Source organism: Barbus barbus, assembly GCF_936440315.1.
Source record: "Barbus barbus genome assembly, chromosome: 19".
Classification (NCBI taxonomy): Eukaryota; Metazoa; Chordata; class Actinopteri; order Cypriniformes; family Cyprinidae; genus Barbus; species Barbus barbus.
The window spans coordinates 12367755-12389122 of NC_136747.1; the positions used below are offsets into that span (position 1 = coordinate 12367755).

At 36.3% G+C, this 21368-nt stretch overlaps 1 protein-coding gene across 1 annotated transcript in view; it reads left to right on the forward strand.

Moving 5' to 3' along the window:
• Positions 1-21368, forward strand: part of gabbr2 (gamma-aminobutyric acid (GABA) B receptor, 2) — a 198027-nt gene that overhangs the window by 133703 nt on the left and 42956 nt on the right. The window contains exons 7-12 of the mRNA XM_079442503.1: positions 236-478; positions 5626-5686; positions 10838-10918; positions 13557-13707; positions 14643-14775; positions 16238-16345. Coding sequence (XP_079298629.1) covers positions 236-478; positions 5626-5686; positions 10838-10918; positions 13557-13707; positions 14643-14775; positions 16238-16345 — 777 coding nt within the window. The remainder of the gene's footprint in view (positions 1-235; positions 479-5625; positions 5687-10837; positions 10919-13556; positions 13708-14642; positions 14776-16237; positions 16346-21368) is intronic.

The following is a 21368-nucleotide window of genomic DNA, read 5'->3' on the forward strand; positions in this document are numbered from 1 at the left end:
CACTATTATTTCACAATACAACTATTTTTTTTTACCATACTATTGATTAAATAAATGCATCCTTGGTGAGAATAAGAGACTTTTACCTGAAAGTTAAACCAACATTAAAATCAATGTTAAGTAGAAAACTATGAATGGTTTTTAAAAATGTTTGAAACCAACATGAACACAAATATCACAAATATTTCTTAGAACATGTTTCAAAGTAGATTTTTAAAAGATTTCAAATTTTTAGACGCCGCAGGAGTACGAGAGGGAGTACAACCGCGAGCGAGAGCAGAAAGGAGTGGATTCTAGCAAGTTCCACGGCTTTGCCTACGATGGCATCTGGGTGATTGCGAAGACCCTCACACGCGTCATGGAGCTCCTCAGACACAAGGAGAGGCACGACACGTACCACAACTTCACGGTGGATGACCGCGAGGTGGGCAAAATGGTTCTGGATGTGATGAATGAAACCAACTTCTTTGGAGTGACGGTAAGTTTGTGTTACCAGATGATCTACAGCTCTTCTTTGGACCAAATATAGTATCTGGTCAACCTGTATACAATTCTGTTTCACTGCAAAAGCTACCGTAACTTTCATGATTTCATTTTAGTTTCCTAAAGCTGAACAGTTGTAAAGGCCATATTGTGATCTCAAAGTCAAAAGAGGGCTACTTTTATTGCTGCAATCTGCCTCCGAGAGGCTGAGGGAAGGCAGACATTTGAGAATGCATCTTGGAATTGGAGGCTAGTAATGCTAAACATGCGATGTAGGTGACAGAATAAGAGTCAGATAAGAGGTAGGGAGATAGTTGGTATGCAGGGAGTGTCCTGTCTGCAGACATCACTGAATGTGTGTTTGTTTATGAGAACACACTGCTGCAGGCTCCCAAAAGTGAGAATCACATAGCGCAAAAAGAAGGTAAGTCAGCAAATCTAAAGGAATGCTCTGAAGCTGAACCAAACTATCTCTCTTAACAAAAACGGAAGGAGTTTCGATATTGCAGTAAATGCTGTTAGTTTGGGAAATGAATAGGGGTTAATGGGGATTTTGGGTTTTAGTACAGTATGTCCTCCAGCCCTCCATCTTCAGCTTTTATCCAGTAGTTATCTCTCATGTGTAGCAGAGTATGTTTTATATTTGCCCAGGCTGCTAAAAAAACCATGCATGTGCCGCGAGACCTCAGTGTCAAAGCTTAATGGAGAGGACGGAAAAACAAACACACATAAAAAAGGAAAATATTGCTGGAAGACCAGTGGAAATATGAGCAGAAAGGCAAACAAGAGCATGTGGTCATTTGTTTCCCTCTCTATAGAAAAAGAGACGATATATCAGTACAGTAATGGTTACTGGCCAACATTACAGAATTAATTTATTGATATCAGTCAGTATTGTATATTTAATTGATAATTTCCACTATTTTTACATTTAAATGACTTTTGCAGTCATCTAACATTCACTTAAAGTGAATCCTTTTAAAAACACTAATTATTTCATAATACTGTTAAATGCAATCTTTAGAAAATCTTTAAGGTTGAAAAATATAACTCTGTTGATAAATAATTTCTGTTATTATTTGCTGTTTAACATGTCAAAAACAAATGAACGTGATTAACACTGCTTTTTTAGTAAATTCCTGAAGTAGCTTAGCTAAGTACAGTAGCTATATGATCATGTTATCTGTAACTATGATTACTCATTAAAAAAATGATAATAATATATAATTTATAACAAAAATATTATGTATGTGTGCATTTATTTATTTGTTTGTTTGTTTATGTGAGAATATATACGTGATTACAGTTTTTAATGTTAGGAGCAATTAAACAGACTAACCCTACTCAAAATAAATATCCATTTTTATGTGTGTTGCCTAAATTCACTTATAGCATTGAAATGTTTGTTTTTATTTTTTTGTGATTTATTTTACATTTATTTAGACAAAATAGAGTTTTGATGTTGTACGTTTATTGGTTATCCTCCATAACATAACAATAATTATCAGCATTTTATTATAATGCATCACTACCTAATATTCATGATCTCCGATTCGGATTTAAAATAGGACTTCTTCCTATCAAAGCTGAATGATTGCAGAGAATCGTCTGGAACATAGTTCTGTAAAACTAGATTGCAATCTGACTACGACAGATTTAGTGGTCCCACAAGGATCAGGTTTGTCTCGTACCGATGGCTGGGTCTTTGTCCAACAGAACGGGCTGTTCTAGCTTCTCCACCAGACTTTGAGTCCTCTGAGAAGAGCTATCGATTGAGTGCCAGCATGCCTCAGGAAGTAAAACATCATCTTAGAGAAGTCTCTGTGGATCATTTTGAATGAAGAGTGGTTCTGTGCTGCTTTTATTTGGTTAAGAGAGGGTTAGCACAACTTTCTTAATGGTACATTGTAGAAGCAAACATACCTTTCCAATCAAAACTTAATGATAGTATATGTATTTTTAAAGAAATTAAAATGTTCTTGAGCTGCAGAATTGCATATTAGAATAATTTCTGAAGGGTTATGCAGCACTGAAGACTGGAGTAATGGCTGCTGAAAATTCAGCTTTACCATTACAGAAATAAATAACATTTTAAAGTATATTACAATAGTAGGCATCCTAAATTGTAATAATGTTACACAGTATTACTGCTTTAACTGCATTTTTGATCACATAAATGGAGCCTTAATAAGCATAAGATACATCTTTCAATAACACCTTACCAACCTCAAACATATGAATGATAATTTAAGAGTCAGATTTCACATTATTTTCTTGTATAAGGATCATGAGTATAAGGATTCTGATGAGATTCTAGAAACACTACTGGTCAAAAGTGTTGAGAACCTCATTTGTTCAGTTTTTATTGAAATTTACACAGTTTAATGTACTTACATTTAAAGCATACAAAAAATACTCAACTGGAGAAATAAGGAAATGAAAATGTAATCTAAATTTCTAAACCAAAGCCTCTTTTTGCAGATGTAACAGCCGATGAAAATATTGTTTGTAAAGCTGTTCTCAGCATTTGCAAAGTTCCCAAAAATGTGTTGCACTTGTACAGTAGGTATAGCATTGCTTTCACGCCTGTGTCCAGTTCAAAATGCTGTGCTAGTCTTTTTGGTTCAGGGTGACACTTACTGTGCAAATCACAGACTCTGGATCCAGCAAAAGAGTCAGAGACCATCACGCTTCCTCCTCCGCATTTCACAGTTGGTGTCACACTAAGAGCAGCCACCCTTTCACCTACTCGATTCCATATACAATTTTTATTATGTTCCAGTTTTTGTAACTTAAACATGTTTCTTGGATATTTTACCACTTACTTTTCTAACTTTTCAAGTTACTCAGTGTACTTGGACTGCTTAAATTTAAACGTACAAATATGTATTCTAAAACATCATTCAAATATTAGAATATTAGAAAAGCTGAAAATAGACTATTGCACTGCATATGTGGATATATATATATATATATATATATATATATATATATATATATATATATATATGAATGCATGGAGTCATTGCATCATCAGTAGATAGTTGATATCACTGAATATGTGTGAGATATTTCAAGACAAAACTAGCTGCTATAATAAGTGGCTGTTTGGTTGGTTCAAGAGAAACATCATCATTCGCTTCTATCACCTTCATCACCTCAACACACGACCCCTTTTACAGGCCTGAGGGTGCCTTGCACACCTGTGTGACCTCCATAAGGCCTCCTGCCCGGCCTGTCCACACCTCTGCACAGACTCGTACTCACTACACTGATAAAATGTGCCATCAACATGTTTGACCCATCAGCCCACACCTGCAGCGCAACACAATCTATTTTCAGCTGTTCTAATGTTATGAAACCAGTCTAAAAAAAGAAACCGAGAAAGAGTGAAGACTTCATTGATGTAGAAGAACTCTCCAACTACAGCTTGAGTCTTAAAGTGACAGTTTATCTTTCTTTCTTCCATAAAACACAAAAGGAGATGTTTTGCAAAATGAATAATGAAAGCGATGGTCCTGAACAACAAAATATGACCGACGTTTCTCCTTGCTGTCTCTACAGTGTTACAAAAATGACATCCTGCTCTGCATTTAAATCAAAATTATGTCTTGGAAACTATGATGGATATGTAAATTTCCACAGGTGGGGCTTTAGAGTCAGTAAATTTCATTTGACAAAGAATACTGCAGTTCACATTATATAATGTTTACACACATAATTCTGAATTGCAGCTTTAATGTGTTTTGTGAAGGCGAGCATTTATCCAGCGTGCCCACGTCAGAGCAGCTAAACAAAGAATCGTATTGCACTGGGACCGGAGTCTACTCTACACTTCAAAGACAGACGTTTTTAGAGATACGATCGCTTCTGAGTTGCCTCCCATGGTTTTAATGGGCTTCTAATTATTGCCATGGTAATGCAGTATGCCTCTCACCTGTTATTTTATTGGGCCGAGTGATCCCAAATCCTTTTAATTGGCTCATTAGGCAGCTTCAGGGGCAGACAGACAGCAAACCACATTTACACGTTCTTTTTTAAAGACATAATGAGCGAACTAGATAATATTTTGATCCCCGTGATGGAGCTTTTAAAAACTATTTATGTAAAAATGCTATATACCTGTCTGTGCTTTGATCAGATATCCATGATTAACCTGCAACATCTCATACGACATATTTGAATTCATGATTTTGCAGGAAATTCGTCTGTTTATGATTATGTTTTGTAACTGGGTGATATGATTTATTATTTTTTATTTACTTATGTTAACTGGCTTCTTCCACTTTGGAAAATGCATTTAATCCAAAGTTTCTTACAGTGCTCTTATTGTTGCGTTGATTTCTCAAGGGCCAAGAAGTTTCAAGTTCTCAGTAGCCTTTTTATATTTCCTGGACCGCTGTTATTTTCAGTTGAACCTATAACTTTCCTTCACCGTTGTGCTACTTCTTTCTAAGGCTTTTATTAGTAGTGCTTGCTGAAGTAAGAAGAAATTTACCTAAATTCTCAATTTTATGGTCTTGATACAAGATGTTTTATGTTGAAATATCTGATAAATATTATGCAGAATTTACCTATTTACATAAAATTTTCAGTTTTATGATACTGATACAGGATGTTTTATTTTGAAATATTTGATAAATAATATTCAGAAGTACGATATTCAATTTTATTATTTTCTTATATTTTTCATTGTCTTATCTTATTTTATTTCATTTTATTTTATTTTTGTTGTATTTTTTTTTATTTTATCAGTAAAGCATCCCAGTCCTCCTCAGCTGGCACAACCTGACAACCTCTCAGACCTTTGTGTGCTCCTTTAATTTAACAAATCAATTGTGCTGCAATTAATTATTTTTGCGTCAAGAAAGCAATCAATTCACAGATCTTTAATCTAATAAATGGCTTAAAAACAAGCCCTGTGCCAGACTTCAAACTATACACTCCCAATTTGTTGCTGTGCCAAGAGTGAAGGATATGGCAACAAGATGGAAAATCGATCTTTGTAAGATATATCTGTCCAGCTTGGATTATGTGCCATGATATTAATCATCTCAACCATGCAATCAAGACTTCTGCAAACTGTCCATTTACACGTGATAAGCAGCTCTTGTGAAGGTTCTTCATTGTGTGTTTCTGCAGGGTCAGGTGATGTTCAGGAACGGGGAACGCATGGGAACCATAAAATTCACCCAGTTTCAAGGTAAGTCCATTAGATGGTCATTTGTCATGGTTAACAAGCCTTTTTATAGGAAATGCTGGATTAAATATAGGTCCTTCAGCCAAAATTGAGCATCCTCCATTTTACATGAACATCTTACTCCGTGATAGTGTCATTTCGTTGAGGATGTGTGACAAATATCTCAGCATGACGATTGTGCCATACATCACGTAGATAGCCGGCATGCTCAGCGGCAGCGTTGGCGCCGTCCTGTAGCTTAATGGGGTCAGAGAATTCCCCTGCTCGGCCCACTGATGTGATTAATCCAGTGTGTGTGTGTGTTTCCTGAGGGCAGGGGAGATTAACTCTGGTTTGTGGGATTTAATCTCGGAGCAGGGATTCCCCCCTCGTACCCCACGACAGCCGCAGGCCAGCGTTCCCCACCCTCTTCAGTCTTATCTGCTTCAGAGCAGAGGCTTTCCCCCATAGTGTGTTACATCACCTCTTCAGACTGTATTTGTGAGCAGGCCGCAGGATCGGAGGGCTGTTTGGCTGAAGGGTGATTGAACTGTCTGTCAATATGAAGGCGAATTGCAGTCAGGGAAAAATAATGGAAAAAAGAAAGGAGACGCTGTTATCAGCAGTGCACTAGAGAGCGAATCCTTCTACACCAAGAACAATCACAACTCACACTGGCCTAAAACACAAGGTTGCTTTGGGCACCTTCTTTATTTGGGGTTCTCACTCTATTACAGTGCTTTCTTCATCAATCACTCACTCACTCACTCACTATTGTATTCTCTCAGATGCTCTCTTTCTCCTTCATTACTTACAGAAACTCACTCACTCATACTCATCAGTCAACTATTTATTCATGCACTCACATTCTCACAAGCCGGGTTTCCATGCAAATTTAACTTATTCGCAAACTTAGAATATTGCATAAAACATTTGCTAATAAGCACCTTTTCCACTGGCACTAAATATCACTAAGAAAAGTCCCGGTCCTGCTGGTTAGTCATGTCAAGTCAAGTTACCTTTATTTATATAGCGCTTTATACAATACAGATTGTGTCAAAGCAGCTTTACAAGTTATGTCGTCCCATAGCGCAAAGTAACATGACTTTTTTAAACAGGGTGATGGAAACATAGCTACACATTCATTTGTTTGCCTGTTCACTCACACTTATTTATTCATCCATTCATTAACACATATTTATTTACTTTCTCATTTATTAATTAATTTATTCATTCAAAATGAGAAAAAAAATCTGAGAGCAGATTTTAAAACACTAGACATCACATAGTTGCTGACTTTGTAAATGGTAACAGAGAAAAACTGGTCATCATACACTAAAAGGCTGAGGATCACACACTACCAGACTTTCAAGTTGTTCCAAACACAACACACTCACACAAACCATGTGCCTGATGGCTATGATACGCATGACAAATGAAAGCAATATGTGTTCTAAAACTGGCTTCGAATATCAATATGTTTGATATCTTGGATGGAATTATAGTCTGAATCTACACTACATGATTCTGTCAAAATCTGCAGCCTAGATATGATTGTCAATGCCAGACTGTAAATTGGGGCAAAAATCTGGGGAAAAGTTTTGTAGCATATTTCAGCTTTGAGTCATTCATTTACTCACTCACGTTCTCACACACTGACTCAGTCTTTTTATCATTCACACAAAAATCACTTCTTAATGATTTTTTAATGGGTCTTTTTAACTTTTTTTCCAGTAAAAAAATATCCCTGAAACAAGATATATTTACTTGAGAAACAACACTGCATATGATTTCATTCACTAGTTTTCAGAGACTGTATCATTAATACAAGTGTATTTTATCTTACTGTACTGGCAGATTTTATTTATTTATGTATTTATTTATTTTATTTTACTAAATTGTTTTACTTGTTTACACTTAAAATAAATGAAAAAAAATCTGCCAGTGCAGTAAGACAAAATAAACTTATTTTAAAGATTAAAAGGATCCAATATACTTATACAGTATATATTTTAAGAATAATTCATTCGAATTTCCTTGTCAAGGTTCCATTCATTTCCAACCTCTCTCTCTCTTCCTCCCTCATTGGTAAAGGATAGGAAGGGGTAGCCCAGGCTGAATATTTAAAGACGTTCTGATCCTCAATTGAGCCTGTCATCCATCTTTAGAGTCTCAGTCTGTCAGCTCCTATATCACACCCACTGCCACCACACACCAAACCATCTGGACAAGACACTCAGAGCCATTTCTTAACCTAGTTATTTGACAATGACCTCCTGGCAAGATTGTGTTCTGGCCAAACTGTTTCTTTCTTACTGCATTTTTGACAAAGACTTAACCCTGACCAACATATAAGGCTTTTTAAGTAATTACAGTTGACAACTAGTAACTGAACACTGTCTATTAGTTTACATGCTTGTGGTCTTTGTAGTGTCCCATTGATCTCATGGTCAAAGTAACGATGACGTCTCTACAGCAAAAACATGTACACAGACAGCGCTGAATATTCACAGTCAATGATTATCCTAACACAGCAAGACCATATAGAGAGCACAAAACCTAATCTAGTTTAAAATGTTATTGACATTAAAGTTTGGCCTGGTTGAACCCACAGCAGTTAAATGGTAAAACCTGAAACCATCAGATAAATTGCATTGAGCAGAATGTGGGTTGGCATCCCAATTCATATTCATATGGTAAATGTTTAGCATTAGCAGTCTTGGAAACACGTGTATTTCTAGGAACCAAGTGATAAATAGCTTATTTCCCATGTTCTGTGTTTTTAAGTGAGTTTTCTTCCCTGTGAGTGCGACAGTCAATACACAAGCAGTTGTGAAGCGCACACCAGGGAGAAATATTGAGTTTTAAGATGGCTTTTGGAATTGACTTGCTTTGTGTTTGGCCTCTGAGAGTAAGTCTTGTTCTGCTGGGAGGTTATTGACACTAAGCTTTATTTTATTGCATCTGTGGATACGTAACCTTAAATTTCACCTAACCATCCTGTGTTCATCTTTAATACCCAGTTCAATGTTATTCTTGTCAACAAGGCTTTTTATTTTGTCAGCAGTAATAAAACATAACAAAAAAAAGATGCATCATGGTGATAATTAAGTGAAAAAAAACTAAGAAAAAAAATACAAGATGTTAACACTGCACTAATAATGTTTTTAGAAGAAGAAATTGGTATTTTGATAACTGGTTAATTTGGTCATTCAAATGCTTTTGTTTATATTAGATTAAATTACTAAATATTTATTTGGCCTTTTACAGTTTGGCACATTTTTATGTTTTCATATGCATTATTCATTGAGAAGTATGGGGTCAGTTTTCAACATTAACAATACTAACATTTAACTATGTAATACAGTTCATTGTTAATAACTTTGAAACACATCTATTGTAGCATTACTAAAATTGTTTAATGTTACATTTACACGGTAACTACACGTAACAAGAGGGTAACAAAGCATCGCTTTAGATTACAGCCCGCGGATGTTACACTTACACAGTAACTACACATAACAAGAGGGTAACAAGGCATCGCTTTAGATTACAGCCCGCAGATGTTACACTTACTCAGTAACTACATGTAACAAGAGGGTAACAAGGCATCGCTTTAGATTACAGCCCGCGGATGTTACACTTACTCAGTAACTACACGTAACAAGAGGGTAACAAGGCATCGCTTTAGATTACAGCCCGCAGATGTTACACTTACTCAGTAACTACACGTAACAAGAGGGTAACAAGGCATCGCTTTAGATTACAGCCCGCGGATGTTACACTTACTCAGTAACTACACGTAACAAGAGGGTAACAAGGCATCGCTTTAGATTACAGCCCGCAGATGTTACACTTACTCAGTAACTACACGTAACAAGAGGGTAACAAGGCATCGCTTTAGATTACAGCCCGCAGATGTTACACTTACTCAGTAACTACACGTAACAAGAGGGTAACAAGGCATCGCTTTAGATTACAGCCCGCAGATGTTACACTTACTCAGTAACTACACGTAACAAGAGGGTAACAAGGCATCGCTTTAGATTACAGCCCGCAGATGTTACACTTACTCAGTAACTACACGTAACAAGGCATCATTTTAGATTAGATTACCCTCTTGTTATGTGTAGTTACTGTGTAAGTGTACACAGTAACTACATATAACAAGGGTGTATATTTGCAGAGTAGTTAAGAAAAATGTTGTAGCACATTTTATTCTACTTGCCTCAAACCACATACGGAAGCCCAAAGTGCACCAACAGCACTACAGCTATCAAAAAACATCAATTATACAGTAATTATACGTGCTGTGTATTATGCTGTTATATATCCTGGGAGGAGCGGGAAACAGGTAATCTGCTTTTCCACTGTATTGCACCTCAACAGTACAATGCTGGTGACCTGACTCGCTGCTGAGATAACCATAAGCAACAATCTTTCATCGGGTAAATTTTCATATGGGAATTTCTAAACAAAATCATATCAGAAGCTCATCACATAATTGCCCCATACTTTCAGCTGATTTGTTCAGTAATCTCCATGACCACACATAAATAACACTAGTTAAATCGCGGACTCTACATACACGCAATTTCAGAGTAGGTACCCTTTAGTTATAAAATAGTTACAGTATAAATGCTTAATGATTTTGCAGGTTATTATCCACTTATTCCCCAAACGTTGCATATTGTTCCCTTATACCTACGAGTAGGTACTGTGGAGGTACTCTATAGTTACAAAATAGCTACGCTGTAAATTCTGTTTAGTTACGTGGTACATTGCGGGCTGTAATCTAAAGCCTTACCAACAAAAACTATGGAAAAATGTACTGACTGTGTCCTTGTCGGTGAAGCTGTTATGTTTTCTGAATAAAGTAAAGCTGTTTTTCTGAGTTAGACGTCATGAGACAGTGTTTGTCTCAAATCATTGTTTTTGCAGATTTGCTAATCAGGTGCCTTGTAATTGATGTGCAAATGCATAAGGTTGCAATTTACATACTTTTTAGGTCAACATCGCCCTGAGCATTTTGGTACAATATGTTGGACTAGTTCTGCAGTGGAGTGCACAGAAACTAAATTTACTGTCTATTGTCTTGTTTCTCTCTTGGGGCCGCCGGCTTTGAACACACTGCTCTTATCACTGCTGTCCTCTTGTTCTTGCTGTCTTTCACAGAGGGTCAAGAGGTGAAGGTGGGCGAGTACAATGCCATTGCAGATGTCTTGGACCTTATTAACAACACCATCAGGTTCCAAGGTAGGAAAAGCCCCGTTTGTGTGTGTTTGTGGGTCAGCGTTTGACTGAGAGAGAGACAGAAGGTTCACATGCCTGCCAATGTTGTGTACTCACTGTTCCATGTGTGGTCATCTGAATAATTCAAGAGCTATTTTTCTGTTTGCTCACATTGACATTCTTTTGTTTGTTTTTTCCATAATCCCTGGATATTTATTTTCTTTTCAAACTGCCTCTGTGGAAATAAAACATTTTATTGTCTTTAATGGAACTTGTTAAGAGGATCTAAGGGTATATATGAAATGATATATGAAATAGTCAGGAAATGTATTATTTTTTTAAACAGTAAGTATAAATGTATATGTGCTTTTTTGAGTGTCGTATTTGATACATTATGGCTCAACTAGTATGATATAGGAGAATACGGAGCTCAAACCCAAGGAGAAAATAACACTCGATTAGAGCAAAATTATGCAAAACATATAATCTAATGCAATTTGATGATGATTGTACAAGTAAGTGTTCCTCAAAAGCCTGTTGAATTATATTTGATACTCACATTTTAGCAAGATTTTTCCATACAGTTTTTTTTTGAAAATCTAGTCCCAACTTGCTTCCATTCAGCAAGTGTTTATCTTGGCATATTACTAACAATATGAAAGCTATTCTTACATTTACTTGATAAAAATATGTAAATATTTCACAGCAAAAAGAAATATGTACCACAATCTGAACGAGGAAGTTTTTGTAATTATACTAATAGGCCTTTTACTACCTTAAAGGTTCAAACAAAAATGAAAATTCTGTCATTCAGAAAATCCACCCATAAGAACTTTGTTCATCTTTGGAACACAAATTAAGATATTTTTGATGAAATCCAAGAGCTTTCTGACCCTGCATAGACAGCAATGCAACTGACACGTTCAAGGCCCAGAAAGCTAGTAAGGACATTGTTAAAATAGTCCATGTGACATCAGTGGTTAAACCTTCATTTGTGACCCTGGTACACAAAACCAGTCTTAAGTCGCTGGGGTATATTTGTAGCAATAGCCAAAAATACATTGCATGGGTCAAAATTATCGATTTTTCTTTTATGCCAAAAATCATTAGGATATTACGCTTTCTTGTAGCTCAAATAGTAGAGCATGGCGCTAGCAACGCCAAGGTCATGGGTTCGATTCCCAGGGAAAGCAAGAGCTGATAAAAATGTAAAAACTGTAACTTGAATGCAATGTAAGTCGCTTTGGATAAAAGCGTCTGCTAAATGCATAAATGTAAATGCATAAATGTAAATATTAAGTAAAGATCATGTTCCATGAAGATATTTTGTAAATTTCTCACCGTAAATGTATCAAAACTTCATTTTTTATTAGTAATATGCATTGTTAAGAACTTCATTTGGACAAATTTAAAGGCGAATATTTTGATGTTTTTGCACCCTCAGATTCCAGATATTCAAATAGTTGTATCTCGGCCAAATATTGTCTGATTCTAGCAAACCATAAATCAATGGAAAGCTTATTTATTCAGTATAAATCTCAATTTAGAAAAATTGACACTTAAGACTGGTTTTGTGGTCCAGGGTCACATTTTATGAAGCTACGAAAATACTTTTTTGTGCACAAAGAAAACAAAAATAACGACTTTATTCAACTAATTCTCCTCTTCTGTGTCAGTCTTCGACGCACGTTCACGAGAGTACCACAACATATGCGTGTGGCGCAGGAGCCAGGTTTTTCAAGAATGTTTTGATTATATTGTTCATTTTAAAGTCCAAATGTGCATATTAAATGTGGCACAGTAGGCTTAAAAAAAAAAAGGGGACAAGAAGTGGTGTGTGGCCAAGTATGGTGACCCATACTCGGAATTTGTGCTCTGCATTAAACCCATCCAAGTGTACACACAGTAGTGAACATACACCTGGGGCAGTGTGCAGCCATTGCTGTGGCGCCCGGGGAGCAGTTGGGGGTTCGGTGCCTTGCTAAAGGGTCTCACCCCAGTCGTGGTATTGAGGGTGGAGAGAGTGTTGGTTATTCACTCCCCCACCTACAATCCCTGCCAGATCTGAGACTCAAACCCGCGACCTTCGAGTTACAAATCCAACTCTCTATCCACTAGGCCACGACTGCCCCATAGGGTTAAGTGGGGAAAAAAGTTCAAACACTGACTACAACTGAGTTTGTTTTCTAAATTCAACAGAAAAAGATTCTAAACCATTTGCTTTTGAGCTAATAGCAGTAAAGCCTCACAGTAGTACTTGAAAACACCCAGGTTGTCGAGACATCGAATTTGTTCATGCAAGTCACGCAAACAACTCTTGACACTTTTTGGTGATTCATTTGGTTTAAGTGCTTGAGTCTTCCAACGTCTCATTATGATGTAAGATCTAATCGCATCTTACATCACAATCACCGCCACCGTTTTTAAACCCGTCCACAAACATTATTATGTAACCTTGGGCAGAAATAGAGCTAATATGTTACATTAGTGACTAGATAACCCCATCAATTCTCTCTCTAGTTGGTATGGCATTTTAAAACCTGAGTCATTTAAATTACACAGGAGCGTCTTCCTAGGAGATGTCGAAAGCTTTCTCAGAGGTGACGTTCTTATAGAAGTGACTCTGAGACTAACTGACTGTGAACCATCATGGCTCTTGTAGGTGTTGAACCACCGAAGGATCGGACGTTTGTGCGTCTGCAGCGCCGGCAAATAAATGTCCCCCTCTACAGCATCCTGTCTACCATCACTATCCTGGGCATGCTCATGGGAGGAGCCTTCCTCTTCTTTAACATCAAAAACCGCAACCACAGGTCAGTGCTGAGCAAAGAATTAGTTCAAGAATAAGACCACATTGAAAATCTGAGATCGTTTGTTTCATATGGAAATCAGTTTTCAAGATTTTGATAAATGTAAAATAGAATAGTTAAGATAGGAAAAGTTCATATTTAAGATTCTGCATTCATTTTGAGTCACCACAGTTCAAAATTTGGGATCAGAAAGATTTTGGCTTTTTTTTTTTTTTTTTTATGAATTATTTTATTCATCAAGGATGTGTTAATTTAATCAGCAGTGATGTTAAAGACATTTATAATGTCAGAAAAGATTTCAGTTTCAAATAAATGTTGTTGTTTTAAACTTTCTATTCATCAAAGAATCCTGGAAAAACGTATAATGTTTGAAATGTTTCCTGAGCAGCAAATGAGCATATAAGAATGATTTCTGAAGGATCATCTGACACCGAAGACTGGAGTAATGAAGAAAATTCAGCTTTACCATCACAAGAATAAATTACATTTTAAAATATTAACATAGAAAAGGGTATTTTAAATTCTAATAAAATTTCACATTTTACAGTTAGTGTATTTTTCATATATATATATATATATATATGTATATATTAGATCTATCTGTGTATCTATCTTCTTTCTTTTTTTTCTTTTTTTTATTACTGTTCTGTTGTCCTGCACCTGAGCCCATTTGGGTTTTGGATGTGCACAACATTTTTTTTCCCCAAAAAAGTTTGGTTTCAAACCTATTCTGATAATATTACTTACAATGGCATAAATGTGTATAAGATTATTACATTAATAGTGTAAAATAAATGCACTATTTATTTATAGGGGTTTGAGACGTTTAGATCCCATGATATAGTCATAGGTTTAGATGCACATATAATTGCATTAGTTAATAATTAATCAAATGTGAATATTTAATGTATCAGATGTGTGCTTCCCTCCATCTGCAGGCTGATCAAAATGTCGAGTCCCTATATGAACAACCTGATCATTCTGGGGGGCATGCTGTCATACGCCTCCATTTTCCTCTTTGGTCTGGACGGATCCTTTGTGTCAGACAAGGAATTTGAGACCCTCTGTACTGTGAGTAATGACTGATTTCTGTGAATCAGATGTGAACATGGGTAGACCATGGGTTAGTTATCACACTTTTTACTCCCATAAACATTCTTTCCGGCGACAAACAACTATAATGGATAAATTGTCACAATAATAAGCAAGCATAATGGTTTTAGTGTGAAGAACATTGATACTTATTATACTATAGGACTAATTTTATGACATTGGTGTTATAAATATGCAGACCAGTGCTGGAGAAAACAAACTTTTGTGCAACTGGAAATTTGACTTGAAACTTTTTAAAGATTGAGACAACTCCCTGAGACAACTAGCCTTGGTCTCCTCTGTATCTGAATCTGAATACTTTTCACCTCTGCTACTCAGACTGTGTCACCAAACTGAGTAAGCATGATTAGATGTGTCTCGTCACGCTTCCACTGCCTGTTTGCATGTGACCATAATCCACCTTTTAATTACGAGGCTTTGGCTACTGCAGTAGCTTGAGTCTCAGGGGAAATAGCTCACAAATGTGTTGAGCAGGACACATGCTACCTGCCTGAAATTGGTCTTTCCGGCCTGTGAAGATGAAGGCTTGCGTTGCAATATTAAGGATAGAGTAAAACTGGACATTTATTATTCATGCTTTTTTATTAATTTTTTTTTTTTTCATGTTTGCTTGCTTGCTTTATCCTAGACAAAATGGGTTGAGCTTATCAGGGATCAACAAAAAGGACTTTTCTGCTAATATTCTTTCAACATTAGCAACCTGTTTTTAACTATTTAGAAATGAATTAGATTGTTAATTCCAGTAAATAAATAAAAACAGGTTACAACCATTTAATTCAGGGTTTTAAACAATAAAATGTGTCAACTATAAATTCATAAATTTGGTGGAAAGAACTCATATATGATGATTTAATTATGATTTTTCAACCCTTCTATGTGTCCAACATGATAACATTTCAGTCACAATTTTAACATGTATTTGGTGACAATTTAAATCAGAAGAATTTACAGCAATGCTCAACACATCACACATAAAAATCATTTACCTGATCTTCAAACAAGATCTAGTGACAGCACTGCAGTTCCATAAACTGGCTCCAAACATTCTAACACTGTCTCCAGGCCAGCAGGCCATCCTTATCGTTGATTTCTGCCTTTTACATGCTAAAATTAGCTTTCTTAGAGGAGCTCGGAATAAAGAATACTAGATCTGTGGGAGAGAGCAAGAGAGACAGAAGATGAAGAGAGGACAAAGAGAAAAAATGAAGCCTCAGGAACTTCCACAGAATTCACTATACACCCTGGAACCCAATTTGCTTTCCGATAGCGGGCATAGGATCATTAGATTTTATGGTTTTGCAGTTTCTGCTGCTTTGTATTCTATATACTGGTGTTAGAGTCCAATCTTATTTCTGTGCTTAAATTATAAGAACTTCTGGTTTGTAGCAACCTTGTTTTACTTTCACATTTAATGTTTTAGGTCCGTACATGGATCCTTATTGTGGGTTACACAACAGCGTTTGGTGCCATGTTTGCAAAGACCTGGAGAGTGCACGCCATCTTCAAGAATGTAAAGATGAAGAAGAAGGTGAGAAATGGGCTTTCAAAGCATGTCAGATACAACATTTCACACTATCTACATCTTGAAGTAACCCTCATGGAGTGACATTGCATGCTAACTTGGCCAAAAACACTGGTGCATGACAATGAAATGTCTTACATACAAAAAATCAATAAAAATATATTTCAAATAACCATTATCAATATTTGAACTTTTTGTAACGTTTGGGCTCAAAATAAGTTTCTTATGTTCACCAAGGCTGCATTTATTTGATCAAAAATACAGTAAAAACAGTATTATTGTGAAATATTATTATAATTTAAAAAAGTTTTTAAATTTAATATATTTCAAAATGTAAAATATTCTTGTGTAATTAATTCCAAGCTGAATGATCCTTCAGAAATCATTCTAATATGTTGATTTGGTGCTCAAGAAACATTATTATCAATGCTGAAAAACAGTTGTGCTGCTTCATATTTTTGTTTCAATTTCACATATTTCACGTTTTCAAACTGTGATATATTTTTTTCGCTTGATTCTTTGATGAATAGAAAATTAAAAACAGCATTTATTTGAAATAGAAATCTTTTGTAACATTGTAAATGTCTGTACTGTCACTTTTGATCAATTTAATGCGTCCTTGCTGAATAAAAGTATTAATTTTCTTTAAAAAAGTCTTTCTGACCCCAAACCTTTGAACAGCAGTGTATATTATCACCTCTAGTCATATGGCATAACTGATTGGGTTCCAGTGAGGCAGAACACACAGGAACTGGAATAATTTGTCATCTTTGTCATTATAATCGTCACACTTCAGTGCCTTTTAATGGTGATTATATAGAAGAATTATAATACTAAAAACAGAACAGAACAATACTGCAGCTTATACATGGATGTCGAAATGGAGATGTAGATAATGCGATGCAGAAACAATGAGAGAGAGAGAGAATTAAAGAAAGAGAGACAAGTTCCATGCTTAGAACATCATAGGAAAGCAGTGTCGCCAGTGGGCTGTCAGCTGTCTCATTTTTCGACTGCCAAAAAGCTAAAATATAGAAATGCTGTCTTCACTGAAGGTCAGTTTGCTGTCTCCATGCTCAGTTTCCTGACACATCCAGAATCAGCCAGCACTGCCAGTGCTAACCATTGAATCTCTGATCTCTTCTAAAGAACAGTGTCTTCCTGCTCTGCTAGACATGGTCTTCACAAGTCTGTGTGTGAATTTCCTCCACAAGAAAAAGCATCACATTGCTATGAGGAATAGTGCAGTGGGTTTCTTTTGAACAGAAGCTATGCACAAGCGCATCCATGCAGCTCTTTAACACAACAGATTCGTGTGTGCACACTGACCTCCTTTCATGCGCTCTTTGTCTCGCTGCTCTTGTTTTTCAATGCAGTGTAAGAATGTGGCGAGCGAAGCAGCTGTAAAGGATGGCTAGCCACAGCTCCAGCACCCTGCTGGCCATCTTTATTTATAGAGTTTGCAGCCTACTTCCACTGCTGCTGTAGTCAGAATCAGTAGGATGAGATCAAGAGAATCATACACAGAAAGAGTAAGTTAGACAGAAGGTGATAAACATTGCTGCAGAGACCTAGCCATAACTTCCAAGTAATCATCCAGGTTCAAAGTCAAGTCGTATTGTCAAGTATGGTGACCCATACTCGAAATTGGTGCTCTGCGTTTAACCCATCCAAGTGCACACACACAGCAGTGAGTAGTGAACAAATGCACACACACACACACACACCGTGAACACACACCCGGAGCAGTGGGCAGCCATGCTGCGGCGCCCGGGGAGCAGTTGGGGGTTCGGTGCCTTGCTCAAGGGCACCTCAGTCGTGGTATTGAGGGTGGAGAGAGCGCTGGACATTCACTCCCCCCCACCTACAATCCCTGCCGGCCGGAGACTCGAACCCGCAACCTTTCGATTACAAGTCCGACTCTCTAACCATTAGGCCACGACTTGATTACACAATACAGTGTAATCTTAGTATTATTTATATACTATTAAAGTATATAATATTTTTTTTATATTTTCAGTTTTTATTAATTTTTTAGTAATTTTATTATAGGCTTTTGTCATTTATATTTGTTTTATTTATTTTGTAAATATTTCTATGTACAGTAGCTTTTATTTATTTATTTATTTTATTTTTTTGTTTTGTTCTCTTCAACTTATTTTATTTCATTTAGTTGCCAAAGCAAGTTTTCCTCTAATATTTATATCGTATTTGATATCTGCTTTATTTCAATCAACAAATAAGAGTAATAGTTTTAGTTAACAATAACAGTACAGCTTCAGTACATATTTGACAATATCGACAGCATTTGTAGAATGCTAATTTCCAAGTCTTCATATTTTTTAAACATATTTTTATTGTAATAAAGGCATAGAAGATAACATAAATATTCATTAAAAAATACATTTTTGTATCTTAACTCCCCACCCCCAAAAGCATCCAAAAATTCAATTATACCGGTCTGAGCTTTCATATTTACAATGTAAGTAAACCAAGCTAAATGTTTTTTAAATGCTGATTTTAAAGCTTTTAAGTATACAATTGTTGAGGTAACTAAACTTTCCAAGTGACCATTAAGCAATTCTATCACACATTAGTAGCGTATTGAAACTTTTTATGGCAGCCAATTTTACTTCCCAGATGATATCAATAGAGCTTCGTTGAACCCAGAAGATTCTTTTTAAGTGGCCATATTTTACACTTTTAGCTTTTCAGCATTTTCTTTTTTTTGATGTCCCCGGATAATGTTTCATCAAAATTATTTTTTTAATTTAGTTATTGTAGTGCAGTTTTTATCATCCTTTTTGAAGCTTTAAAATGTTGGAACAAGTTTCTAAATAGATTGCTGTTCAGTTATCATCTTAAAAATTGATATTGCATCTTTGATGCAATGTTTTGCAAATGTGTTAACATTTGCCACTCTGATCAAATGATTGGTAAAGACAGATTCCAGTTAAAAAAATATATTGGAAGTGCGCAGTCAAGTCAGGTGCATTGCATTACACAGTGTGTCAAAATCTTTTACTTTTCTATTTATTTTAGAATTAAGGAGCGACAAAAATCCAGTTTTCCCTGATAATGGCGTTACGAACAAATGTTTAGGAGTATGGGATGTAATTCCAGCTTGATACATTGCATGTCAGTTTTTTCTCCCCGGTGTCTTCTCTTCAGTTGCACTTTCACACTCAATTAGCAGTTCTTAACTGGACTCACTACATATAAATTCAGAGACAGGTAATGCCCAGGCTCAGGGCTTTAATTCCCACCAGCACTTCAGTGTGCAGGAAGCTGGCAGTGAGCTGACTCCTGCTCCACACAGTGATGGACTGCTGGGCTTTGGCACTCTAAAGCAATGGCTGCTGTCAGGACTGTGTTTTGTGAGTGTGCATGTGGGTGTGCCACCTCTTTATCAAGCTGAGAAGCAGTCTCCCAGTATGTGACTCTGCAGACTGACCGTCGCAAATCAGCCACCGTTTGATGCAGGTCCGGTGGTCCGAGGGGTCTGTTACAGTCTCTCCCTGCTTCGGGGCGCAGCGAGGGCAATGTCAATCACCTCTGAGGATCATACATCTGCCTCTGCTAGATTTAAATCTGAGATAGGAACAAAGGGAAATGGAGCAGATACACACTCAAACACATATGCAAAATATACGACATGCTTGTTTCTTGTTTAGTTGTTTCTCTTGTACACATTTCAGTTGAGAGAAGATGCATTTATCTTCTGTAAAATTAGTTGGATGACAGATTAGGGATAGTTCATCCAAAAACTAAAATTCTGTCATCATTTTCTCACCCTCAAAACTAATGTTGTCTAATGTTGTTTTGGAGACCTTTGACTTTCATCACATGGACAAAAACAGTTTAAATGTTCTTTAAAGTGTATGAACTGAAAAATATGAAATCTGGTCACTCCTTTCCTTGCAATTACATTAAATTGGAACTGGAAAAAAAAGGCAATTAATTACGGGGAAAAATGCTATAAAAGCAGTCTTTATGACTTGTGTGCAAGTCTTCTGAACTCAAAATAGGTCATTATTCACTGATAATCTTCCTCTCCAGTGAGCTGTTATTGAGTCAGTGAAATTAATTGAGAACAAATAATTCATAGAGGTTTTGTGAATCAGGTCAGTTGATTCATTAAAAAGATTCAGTTCTAAAAAATGATTCTTTCATGAATCAGACAATGTTATTTCTCTCAACAGATGTCCAGATGTTTAGTAAATAACTGTTTGCCACTCAAAGCTATAATATGACTTAAGACTTGGTATATAGTGGACAGGTTTTATGGATTGCTTTTTGGAAACATTTATGGTGCTGTTACAACGTTTTTGATGCTTGAAAGACATGATGGTGAGTTCGCCCACATTTTTGGGTGAACTGTATGATGGCCGAGAGAGCTCAAATAGATAAAACACCTGCAAATAAAGAAAAGAACTTTCGTCAATTTGACAACACACGCGCTGCAAATGCTCACAACACAACCAAACAAAGAAACGCGCTGAAAATATAAAAAAATGCCTGCAAATTAAGAAAACAACTTTCGTCAATTTGACAACACACAACAACAAAACCAAACAAAGAAACGCACTGCAAATAAAATTTATTTGGTTGTGTTGTGCGCATTTGCAGTGTTTCTTTATTTGTTTGTGTTGTGAGCATTTGCACCACCTGCTGTCAAACTGATGAAGATGTTTTCTTGATTTGCTGGTGCTTTTTCTATTTGCATGTGTTTTCTGAAGTTGCAGCGCATTGAGCTCTCTCGGCCACCATAGATCTGTCCCTTTAAGCCTTGAATTTCTTTGGTCTATCAGTCTGATTTCTTCTTTTTTAGCATATATCTACCATTTTAAATCTTTTTTGGCTGCCGTTTAAATATTTATTATTGAATCATGCATCATTCAGAGACTCAGACTGCATTATGGAACATACTGTGTCACAAATACATGGCATCAGAGATGTGTGCATCAGTAAATTCAATAAGACGCAAGCACATGATGGCCTGCATAACTTAGACTGAGCACAAACACAA